Source organism: Glycine soja, chromosome 17 (assembly GCF_004193775.1).
Source record: "Glycine soja cultivar W05 chromosome 17, ASM419377v2, whole genome shotgun sequence".
Classification (NCBI taxonomy): Eukaryota; Viridiplantae; Streptophyta; class Magnoliopsida; order Fabales; family Fabaceae; genus Glycine; species Glycine soja.
The window spans coordinates 623766-636334 of NC_041018.1; the positions used below are offsets into that span (position 1 = coordinate 623766).

Sequence of the window (12569 nt, forward strand, 5' to 3'; positions counted from 1 at the left end):
TTAGAGCTCCTTCTCCTTTCTAGAAATGATGAACAGTTCTTGTCCCAATATTGTGTCTAATTGACTAGGTAAGGTAAGGAGTGCCTTTAATTCTGGTCATTTAAGGCCGCATGGTTCAGTTTTTTTGTGCCCATTGCCCCATTTCTTTTGCCTAGGCCTTAACAAACACATGTGACCGATACCGAATCAAAAGTAATCTGTGGACACCACAAATCAATTTACTTTAATACAAGTAAAAGTAAGAGATAAAAAAGAATAAAAATATAAATATAATAAGCGGCATCATATGATAAAAAAATAATATAAAAAAGTTGAATGTTAATGAAGTATTTGAAATAAATAAATGTTTATGTATTATTATTGTCTCTTATTTAATTTATTTTTATTCTAATGCTTCACACATACTTTAATGAGTTATTTTTTTCTATATCTATTTATAAGATATTTTCAATCAATTCATATTCTTTAAGAATCCAATTAGATTTGATAATTATTTATATTATTATTATTATAAAATTATTCATTTCTTATCTTTATCTATTTAAGTGATTCTCATTAATATTTAAGGAGAAAAATTAAGAGTATGTGAAAAAAAAATAATTAATATATCTAAAAATTAGAAAATAATTTTATAAAAAAAAAATTCGAAAGATGTTATAATTAAGAAAGGAGGAGGATGTATCATAAATCTAATTTTACTCTATAAAGTTTCTTTTGGAGTTTGCAAATAATGCTGTTTCGGCAAATATTATTCTCTTTCGTGGAAATGGTTGAAATTTGAAGAGCATAAGAAAGGCAGGAAATGGAAGAAGCAATTATTAACGATATCTAGATGATTGATTTATTTGTATGTTATGGTGGAGCATGTGCTAGCAGGTTTGCGTTTGTGGTTTTTTTTAGTTCACACGTTAACATCTCACCAAAATTTGTACATTATCATTAGGCTCATAAAATGAGAGTTCAGCCGCGCACTGCCAAGTGTATTAAAGGAGGATAAAGCATGTGTGTGGCCGATGAGATGACCCACTTCATTCCACTAAGCACACCACTCTCCTAACCTAACTTTCAAAAGTGGTTGCTTTGCTCTCCTATGTGTAATTCAAAATGATGTCAGTCACTCTATCAGCATGATATAATCAATATAAGCGATTAAATCATAATTCTTCACAACTTTAATGGCTGGCACTTTGCCCTAGTATAGTGTTAGTAATCCTAAGCTCATGTTTGGTTATGCTCAATTTTTGTTTTAAGAATAAATTTCGCTAATGACTCGCTCCTCCGCCCATTTAGGCCCAACTTTTATAAAGTAACTCAATGTGGCATTGATTAAAATAAATCCAAAACAAAAATAAAATATGCGTGACCATTAAGTAAGAACACTATTGATCTTATTTATGAGACATAAAATGAGTTAATTTTATGTGAATGATGAAACTGTAAAATTAAAAAAAAAAAATCTCATTATTATAAAAACAGAAATTATAATTTGATAATTTAAACTAAATAGAAGAATTCAACGTCATTTCGCCATGGTATAGTTTCACTTTGATATCAAGACTCAAGAGATGGAACAATAACTCAATGAGAATTTAAGAAACGCGGACAAAAAGAAGGACCGACTCCATTACTCCCTCCGAAGTTCAACCGCAAAATATGTTCTTATTGTCTTTGATGAAAGAAAATATGTTACTTCAAACTTTATTCAAGGAACAAACTCATACTTGCATGAGCCATGACCTGCCATTGATATTACAAAATGATCAAATTCAAGCTACTTGTGCCCCATTGGGCATTGGGTATTCAATGTCTTTGTAATTGTTACTATAAATGAAAGGATAAAACATTCAGACAATTGTAAATACTAAATCATTGTTATATCTAAAGATGAGTTATGAGAGATTATCTAGAAATCTAAGATCTTACTTGGGTCAAGATCAGTGGTGATTGCAGCAGAATTGAAATAGCAAGAGCCTCCTTTGTTTTTGAACCTCTGATAGTAGTTGTTGAAAGCATAAGAGGCATGGTCCTTCAAGGTATTTGGAAGGTAACAGGGTTGGTTCACTTGTATCTTGCTGCAATCTGCCCCACCCTTTCCACAAGCCCACTCCATGGCCCTCTGTAACTCCTCATCTGGGGTCTGCTCATCTGCTATGCACCATTCCTCAAATTGTCCTGAAATTTTCCACTAACTCAATAAGATACTACACTAGTCTTTGGCTTCTAACACAAAACTAAATTAATGGTTTTAGTTTAGTTTCCATAACAATGGCCACAATGATTTATTTCCTTTTAATAAGGCAAAAATCAATCAAACTTAGCAGAGGTAATGCTGATTTTACCATATGCTTGAAAAGATAGAGACAAAAGGAGCTGAGCCATCAAAATTTTGAGCATTGTTGAAGTCATTTCTCTTCAGGAGCTTCTTATCTAACCTTCATCTATGTTTCATGTAATGGCTGAAAAATATTCTTATAAGTGCTACTCTCTTTATAAAGTTTCCTTCTGAAGAGAGAAAAGCTCAGAGCCTCAGACTATAATATAGACACACCTTCTTTCTTCAAAGACGGAGACACCAAGCTATATGGTCCTACTTCCATGTCTTCGTTGTCAAGATAACTTCAAACTTTGCTTTTCTTTTGAATGTCTCTATCACCGTGATTTTGTCTTACCAAATTTTCACTTTTCTTATACCCCGATGTTAGATATGGACATTCCAAATATGGTATATTTAGATCTTTTTTAAATCCCCTGATAACTTGCCTTATACGAGTAGAGAATTGCAGATGCTACAGAAAGTAAATTAAGAGGACCTTCACGGCAGTACTTATAGGGATCAATAATTCTGTGGAGTAGCCGTAGGATAAAACAAATTAAATTATCTTATGTAATTCTAGTTTTGGTTAAGATACTGTTTTTAGCTTTCATTGTACAAGATAAGAAGAACAAACAGTTCAGTAGGTCCATTCCAAGCATATTTTCTTTTGCAATGAGGAATCTAGATGACCAATTTACGAAGCAAGCTATCAGGCCAGAAAGCAAATAAAGAAGTGATTTCTTTTCATTGTTTATGCCTTCTCAATAGACCCAACAGAGTTCTTACCAAGCCACTCCATCTAGTTCAATCATTTGTCTCATTTCCATGCTGGGACCCTTGTTGCCTAAAGGATTTATAATAACTCCAAAATGATTAGGGTTAGGAATAAAGATCCAGGAGGAGGGATTTCTTTTTTGAACAATGCACAAATCGTTGCAGCAAATATTTGCTCTAGTTCTGTGATCAAATGCCATGGAATCAATGCAATAATAAAATATAATACTAGATGAATAACAGAAAGAAAGAATACAATAGTTGAGACTTGATAATGCATCACATAACATAGATATAAATTAGCATTGTTTATTTGCAACCCTGGCATCAAATACCTATCCGTTAGTGCTCCCATGTCAGAAAGGATTTTCAATTTCCTAATACCTATTTCGAACCATTATGTTTTAACACAGGAAACTTTTTGCTTACCAATAATCAGCTTTTTGTTAATTACTACATTTAGTTTTTGGTTTGAATTTCTTTTGAATTTTTCTGGAGCAGAACTCTGCATTTTTTGCAGTAAATCCTGGCACCAGTATTGAAGATTGGATTAATACACCACATCCTCTCTAAAACAGTAAAATGAATTTATATATGTTAATATGCAAAAAAGAAAGACCATCTAGCTTAGAAGTATATGCTAATGATAATTAATTATGATACTATACAAACAAATAATCAATTTGGTATCTCAAATATTATTTTCTCTCTTAAGTAGTCCCTAAAATAATAAAATTATATAACTAGCTTTCAAAGTATTGAATATCCACTAGTTTAGTCTCTAAGTTGACATATTTTACTGACCAATTTGAAAAAAAAATTCAACATTTAAGTGACTACTTAGCATGATTTCTAGTACTCGGTGGATTATTTATAATATTTTTTTACTCTATGGATTATTAAGGGGAGAAAAAGGCAAAGCTTTAAGGATGAATTTGATGGTTTATTCGATACTGTTATAATGTATTCGGTTCAACATCGGGAGTGTCTCATACGGTACAGAAACATACAGAAAAGACAATTTCGATTGGTTCATCTTTGAAGTTATCTTGTGTTGTTATAATTTGGTAAACCTGGTTGCATGAAAACCTCTTACTAGTTCAGCGTGATATATTCTTGTATGTACTTATTATAATAATTTAGCCAGCACTATTTTTCTTCTCGGTCCTTCAGTATTTTCCTGAGGCATCACAAATTCACAATAATCAGCGACTAGTTTCCCCGTTGGGGCAATGTCCATGATCATTTAGCTCTAGTGCAAAAATTCCCACTTTCCAGTAGGGTTGGATTTAAGCACAATTTGGTTGCATTAAACATAGACTGATTCCCTATATAAAAAAAAAAAAAAAGTTACTAAGCAGATTGACATGTTAAGGACTGATGTCAACTAAAAAGTACACTAAACTAGATTATAGATATTCAAGGATGGTTCATAGATTGATAACAACATGTCAAGGACCGAATCAAAGAAACCTATAACCAACCTAGAAAAACAAGACAGATGGTTCATAGATATTCAAGGACTCACTACCAAACACCCTCCCCACTCCCCAGTTCATGTTGTTTCAAATCTAATCGTTGAATCTACTAGCTAGTCATCGTTACAAATAGTGATAATATGCTGATTAATAATTAATAACTAATTAAGTGCCAAGAAAAGAGGTCAGGTGGTTATGTATGAAGCTGCATTAGAACTTATAAGACAAGTATATTTATGTAAATGTTACAGGTGAAGAGAAGTATCAACACTAGAGTCAGAGCCCGAATCCCAATCATAGATGTTCTTGCATGAAGCCTGAATGGACTGATTATGTGTAGAATCTATGGAGAGCATGTTATTTAAGACTGGGGCCTCAATAGTGCTTTTGTTGTACTCTTGCATGCACCGTGAAGTTGGCCCTAGAGAAAGAGAAACATGAGGAGGAGATGACCTTGATGCGATGATCAATTCAGGGTGGAAAAACTGCCTCATAGTGGGGTTGGAATTGAAAGGTTTAGGTTCACTAGTAGTGAGCATTTTCAGCAGTTCTCTCTTCTTTCTCATTTCTTTCACTCTCTGCAACTGTCTAAATCTCTCTTGTAGCAAAACGATGGAAGAGCGAAACACGGTGGGGTGATGGATTTTCCTTCTCATTATGAGCTGTGTAGTAGAAGTATGTGGTTGTGGCTTCAAAAAAGCAGAATTGTGGCTAGCAATAGGAATGAGCTCTGAGGTGTGAGGAGGAATGAATTGCTTTACGTGTGTACTATTTATAGAGTGATGGCATGGTTAGGATTTTCTAATGCAATAAATTATTCACTTTTATTCCCTCAATAAAATTCTTGATGATTAAAAAAGAAATGAGAATCGGCAACTAAGCTACAAAATCCAAAAAGATGTTGATTGGCCAATATAACCGTTTTTGTAGCCTGTGAATGTGCCTAAGTAGGGGAATGACATAAGCATATCTTTTTCTTTTCTTTTTCGGTACAAAGAGGCAAAAGCATTGGTAAGGCAGAAAATGACTCACAGAATAGTCCAAGAGAATGTCGAAACTAGCACATGGAAGGATGTGTTTGGAGGAATAATAAGTCGGTTGATGCTTTGTCAGTTTGTCAATATGTCCAAAAGCCCTATTCTTCAGGTTTGTGCTTTGGGGTTAGTGGAGTCTTTTTGGTGGGCTTTATTGGTATCTCATATATATTTTATTTCTTTCTTTGTAATACTCTAGTAACTCCGCTAAGCTTTTCCTTTTGTTGGGAGAAGGGGAAGTTGAACGGTTGGGCAATAAGGACAAGGGCTTTTAGCTAGGAGGGAGGAATTAATGATCTTTGTCTGGTCATATCATTCTTTGATCAAGCAATTGTGTATGACAAGGACAAACATACACCAACATTCTTCTCTCAACCATCTCTATGCAACTTCTTTGTCTTCAAGTGTTTGGATGTGAATGGCATGCAGAAATGAAAGGGCAGATGCCACTATTGCTTGGATTGATGCTTCTCTTATGCAGCATAATAACCACCCGCCCCTTATCATATCGTCTATAAGTCCTTCAAGTTTGAAACATGTACTGGCCAATGAAGGTTATATTAGCCTGCTTAGGCAAGGCGTGCATTATAAATCCTACTATTATATTTCTTTGCCCATTAAGTTAAATATAGCAGCTTTTGTTTTGGAGAAAGGAATCACGCCAAATTAGCAACAAACAAGGATAAAAAAGCTGAGTCAATACAGGTTAATGGGCAATATATGATTGTCTCTATTAAGACTATAACCATAATGAGTGCTGGCTAGTTAGTGCTAGTGTGTTTGTTACTACGAGAAGTGCCGCGTTGTGGCCACTGGCCAATAAAGCAAAAGGCACTTGGGTCTCAGTTAGAATGGACGTAACAGCTTCAGAAGAGGTTAAATGACTTCAAATTTGTCAGAAAAATGTGATAAGTTTAACAAAAGCATGCTACACTTGCAGTCAAACAACAGTTATTCTAAGTTTCCACAGCTCATGATGCACATTTGAGTGCATTATTGGGGAGAATATATATATTGGAATGTGTCTCTTTTAGTCCATGTCTACACATGCGGTCAAATGTGTTAACGCCAGTTCACTGTTCTGAATCCAATGATTAGTTACATTGTCAGATATGTCTGTTTCATTTCAAATTAATGATAATGATCATAGAAAAGAGTTGTCATTCTTTGCAGCTGTCCTTTTCATTTACATCAATTTTTACATTGTTTTACTGATAGCAAACTTATTTTCATGTACATAAATGCACATATAGTAAATAAAATTTGGCTTTATTTATCACTTGTTTAAGCAATCAATACTGACTATTAATTCAAAATAATACTTGACTCAGTTTGATTGTTTTGTTTCCCACTAGTTTACGAATGTGACCTCTTCTACTAGTCTTACAAAATCTTCTCAATACAATAATAATTAAACTATTTTAAACCTAAACTTTCAGTGTTCACCGCTTTTTTTTTAGCAAAAAATAACCTGTCAGATTTTAAAAACTTTTTGATAATGGGATAAATCGCCCACAGAAATTGCTTGAATGAGTTTTGGTCAAGGTGCCAAATTTTGTCATTTTGATATTAAAGATGATTTGAGGTAAAGGGATGAGTTGTAAAGAAATACTTGTGACAACATAATGTGCAGTCACACAACACAAGCATGGGACCGACATTAAGGGCGTGTTATTTTTATTTCTAAAATTAATTCTTCTCGCCTAGTACATAGATTCAATTTATGGCTAAAATTGAGTAGAACTTGAACACGTATTTTCAATACAAAATTCTTTCTCAACTTTTACAAAAAATAATTCTATCTAGTATCCAACTCTGCTACACCCAAATTCCAACGTGCTTAATTAGGACGAGGGTGTTTGCCTAACAACGCATTAAAATGGCAAGTACTAAATCTACGGCGTTCATGATGCTAATCGATAATTATAGAATGCATAGTCAGATTTTAATTATATTATGAGAGAGTTAATTAAACTGAATTATATGTCAAATTAATATTGACCGAGATTATAATTATGCTGAACTGTATAATAATTTTTGACAAGCTTGGGATACGCCTAGACTTTTATATGAAAATTTGTTTGTGGCATAACAAGTTCCTACAAGCCAAGCTATTAGGCACGTTAACGTTCACGTTCACCAATCCATTGATTCACTCTAATACTAGGTAGTTTTCCGATTTCCTGCCCGACACGTTGACGCGCATGCTCAAAGCCCACGAGGATCCGTTACCTTTTTCTTCCGTTGTGATAATGTTTCGGCCTCTCATTGGTTTTTCAGGCACGTGGGAAGGAGATTATTGGATTGGGAAAATGATTGAAAGATACAGACCCATATGCTTTGAATGGAAAATTAAATGTTCGACAGTGGTATGCCTAAAGAGACTTGTTTTTTCTTGGAATACCATCGGTCATGGCTATCAATGCTTTTTATAAGTGCATGTATGCAGCCATCCATATTGGATTTTGGTTGACATGGGATGGCAATGCTTCCAATAATCATTAATCAAATCATTATTACATTGTTTATGATTATGCGATCCATTGCATCAATCTCCATGTGACATATAACCATATATTTTAATTTATAAATAAAAATTAATAGCATGTCACATGTAATAATTTTTAAAAACTAAAAACAGATTTTGAAAATCTTGATACTTCTCTTTGTTGTGTCATTAGCTCACCTGTATTGCCAAGCTCAATTTGAGTCTTTGAAAATTCAGAATAATCAATCACATTGGAGGATACAAACGAATCCTGTATTCGGGGAGAAGAATACATCAAAACGAATCCTGTATTTGGGGACAAGAATATGTCATAGGTGTGGGAAATAGTGTGGATTGAACCACTAAGCCATGATGAAAAATTGTTTATGCTTAATAAATAGAGAGACTAAGTTTCTTTTCACGTCATCTCATTAGTTGTTAACTAGGATTTGTTACATTAAGAACTCTAGAGTTTAAGTGTATGTGATCAGTAGAAAAAAATTTATAGACAATTATTTTGATCATGTTTTCAACAAATAAATAAATTTATTGGTGTTCTAAATTTCATATAAAGTGTTTGATAAATTATTTATCTTACAAAAAGCACTTCTAAATTCTGTTTGTCTAAAAAATACAGGGGCATAAAAAAGAGATCGGTTTTTTTGGAAATTTTATTAAAGAATTCTACAGTTGAGACCTCGTTCAGCTCTGGCCTTAATGAGGAATGAGGATATGCTGCAATTGATAATTAATTAGCCTCTCTCTCTCTCTGCATATAATGTCTTTTTTGGTATTTTTCTATTATCTATAGTTGTACCTTTGGTTGGATCTTGCTTTTCTTTTTTATCTCATATTGGCATTTAAAAATTGTTTCAAACTTCTTATAGTCACAAAATTTTACATTGTTTAAGAGTAAAAGTCACGAGTTATTTATAAACAGTCTTTCCTCTCATCCTATTGAGATATTTTTTATAAGAATAAAATTGTGACTGTTATCAAACATCTTAATAAATAATATCTCATATAAAAATTTTAAGTCGAAACATTGGTGATACTAAAAGGATGAGTTAAGTTATTCTAGTCCCTTAATCTCAACTGAAAACTTATTTCAATAATTATAAAATCTCACATCGAGGACCCGTTTTGAAATGGAATGGTGAGAGTGTGTCTATTGTTATGCCTTATTTCTCTTTATTATTAGGCTTTCTTCTGTTTGGGGAAATGTCCAAATTAATTAATTAACTACATTTAATATCCACCAAAGAGTTTGTAATACGTGAGATGTTCAGCCTCCGACATAGGAACAGAGTCATAGAACACTAGCTCCAGCTAAAAATTGATCGGAATAATACCATCAAGCATCAAAAGACATGTGAGAAAACTAGATTTGTTCCCTGTGACTTAACGTTTGTTCACGTCTAGACAAACTTGGCAATTGTGTTATCAAATATACAACTTGCTATTGCCTGCTTCACAGATAGATACAGGATATGGATATCATACGATGATTTGACAAACACTAGATACAGTAAAATTTTAAAAATATAAGTCACGCACGGTTTTAATATGATATATAAAAATAACTTACCATCCATGCGTAGATAAATTATCACAAGATTAATTGTTCTAGTTTAATCAGTAATTTTAAACTCAGTTGGGTGTGTGCAATCCCAATTTATCCATAACTTGATGCAATATCAAGGAAAGTGAGGAAATTGCGACTCTGACTGCAATTTAAAATTTTATTTACGTGTAATATTAAATGCTAATTTTTTCATCAGCAATTGAGAATTCATATTTCTAAAAAGTCTCTGAAGATGAATGATATCGAATCTTGATAGTGGCCTTGCTTCTTAACTTGCAAATATACTTCACTGCCACCAATGGATGAAAGGGTAAAAATAAGGAAATATCGACCCTACTCACAATTTTGGCAAATCCCGCGTTTCATCAACTATCTGACTCTTAACTATTCGCGTCTAAAGAGTGATCCATGTGAGGTTTAATTAATTAGCTTGTGTTGCACGATTGACAAATTAAAGTTACTTTTTCTATATGTACTATATCTGCACACCATGTGCTGTGTCACGAATTCAGAATATTAATTACAATTTCAATTTGACTCTATTTTTTCTTCTTCTTTGGATGATTTAAACTATTGACCTGCCCTTGTAACTTCTTGCAATCCTAAAATGTAAAATGAGAGGAGATCAAAATCAGAATTTGGTCAATAATAACCTGATCATCAATTCCATGGCAAATTAATTTAAACAGAAGTAGAATCACATTCACTTTTATTTCTGTCAATATTTTTAGATTGTACACTCATGACTCATGTCAACGTGCAAGCGACTTGAATTGAGGCATAAAAACTAAAATAATTAAATACAAGATAGAGAGAATTGCTTAGTGCGTTCTGCTGTTGTGTTGCCTATTAGAAAAGTTTCTGATAAACTACGTTTCATTTTCACTGGAATCAGTGCGTCTAAGACCTTTCTATTAAAACATTTTTTTCGAGTAGTTTTATATTATTATCTAATTATAATTTATGATTATATGATTTTTTAATATAATTATAATTAAAATTAATAAACTCATCATATTACACATAACAATTTTTTTAATACTATACTTAATAATATATGATTAAATATCGGTGTATATTTAGCATCGTTACTTTTAGGACAACTTCCCTTGTATCACTATAAACTATATAGAAGGCACTTCATTATTTTTATTTAAGTCTAACTGCTTTATCAAAATTAATTATAAATGAATTAAAAATCATTAATTACTTTAAAAAATTATAATTAATTTAAATAATTCTATTAATTGTAATTATTAATTAATAATTTTAAAAAATAATCAAAATCATTAATTTATAAAATTAGGAGAACAAATATTATAATTTAGTCAAATATGAGTGAAATTCTCGATATAAAAATTACTGTTATTCTCATTTATTAATCATATTTATTATTTAGTGTCGAATTCTAACTTAAGCTTTTGAGTATGTGTTGCAAATATCTCAATCCTCAAAAAACTAAACATCTGGATACTAAAAAATAAGACTCTTGGAGTAAAAGAAATATTCAGTAATTGGCTAACTAACTTCGACAGGTACAAGACATTTATTAAACTTATAATTCATGGTTTTTTCTATTTTTTTCTTTGTTTTCCTAAAAAAATCATTTATTGTCTTGATTAATTTTATATATATATATATATATATATATATATATATATATATATATATATATATATTATAGAGTTTATCTCAAAATTAATTAACTTTGAGTGAAGTTGTTTAACAAGCGAGCACCAGCCTATTAGAATAAATGATTTATCAAGATGAATTATAGTTTTTTTTAATAAACTATAGATTCTGAACCTATTAAATAAGATTCTTTTTGAAAACCATTGCATCCCAACAATTGAGGCCGACAACGTGTGACTTTCCAGCAATATGATTTAATATTATATTATGTTATTGTCTTGCATAGAAATACAATACAGCTCCCATATATACATATTTGAGGTGTAGAAAAATATTTTTGATGAGAAAAGCGAATTGAATGTTTCGTAGAAACAGGAAAAGAAGAAAGAAAGAAGGGAAGCGATAGTCACACCAATATTGTTCGAGTTGAAAGTTTTTAGATTTTGGAATTGGAATAGAATGTGTTTCATTCGATGAAAGAAAAAGGGAAAGGTGATTCCACAAAGCACTGAAGATACAGGGAAAGATCAAAGTCGGTGAAAGGAAAGTCTCTTTTGTTTAGTTGGGAAGGATAAGATCACCACAAATCTTTTTTATCAATGCATTGTCCCACTCTGTCCTTTAATTAATTACTCCCATAATTTTTTTTATAAATATAGAGTATTTATTTTCTCCTTTTTATCTTTTATCTTGTCACTTATTATTAGAATTTTTCTTTCCATTTAACTATTCTATATATTTTTTCATGTCAGATAAAGAAAGAAATGGTGATCTGGTCTCCCCGACGTGACGTCTTACTCCTTGCTGACGTTGTTTGGCTGGCCCCACCTTTTGTGTGACGCGCGATAATATTTGATTTTTGCTTTTGTGTTAATTTTAGGTTGGTGGATGTAACGTGCAATAGAATCTCACAAATCATAACCTTTCTCCAGTTCTCCCTACACCTGCTTCTGTTTGATGGCTGTAGAGACAATAGAGGTTGGAAAAATAACATCCAGACTTTTACGGTCAAACACTCTTTGGATTTGTTGCAAGTTCACCAAAAAATTAAATAAAAAACAAGCACGCACGCACGCACGCAATGATTTGTAAATGAAAGAATGACTTGATCAATTGGAGTAGAATAGCGTTGGTCTATATTGTTTCTTAAGTAAAGTATCTATTAATGATTATTTTTTAAGATGATAATTTAACTGATTTTTAATAAAATCTTACTTTTAATGTACGTATAGATTTAGACATGTTATGAATATTTTTTATTTAT

General features: G+C 32.0%; 2 protein-coding genes across 3 annotated transcripts; both read right to left on the bottom strand.

The window, feature by feature from the left end:
- Positions 1 to 64: 64 nt before the first annotated feature.
- Positions 65 to 2685, bottom strand: LOC114391916 (PLASMODESMATA CALLOSE-BINDING PROTEIN 5-like). Of its 2 annotated transcripts, none has more exons than XM_028352929.1 (3): positions 2340 to 2556; positions 1924 to 2172; positions 65 to 197 (listed from the first exon to the last, which is right to left on the bottom strand). In XM_028352929.1, the coding sequence occupies exons 1-3, from the start codon at positions 2404 to 2406 to the stop codon at positions 187 to 189; spliced, it is 327 nt and encodes a 108-aa protein (XP_028208730.1). In that variant the 5' UTR covers positions 2407 to 2556; the 3' UTR covers positions 65 to 186. The 2 variants fall into 2 exon arrangements, with proteins under 2 accessions (XP_028208730.1, XP_028208731.1); XM_028352930.1 differs by lacking the exon at positions 65 to 197 and adding an exon at positions 1465 to 1737 and having other exon boundaries at positions 2340 to 2685.
- A 2126-nt stretch (positions 2686 to 4811) lies between these two features.
- On the bottom strand, positions 4812 to 5222 carry LOC114393452. Its single transcript, XM_028354810.1, has one exon. The coding sequence runs from the start codon at positions 5220 to 5222 to the stop codon at positions 4812 to 4814; it is 411 nt and encodes a 136-aa protein (XP_028210611.1).
- Positions 5223 to 12569: the final 7347 nt, after the last annotated feature.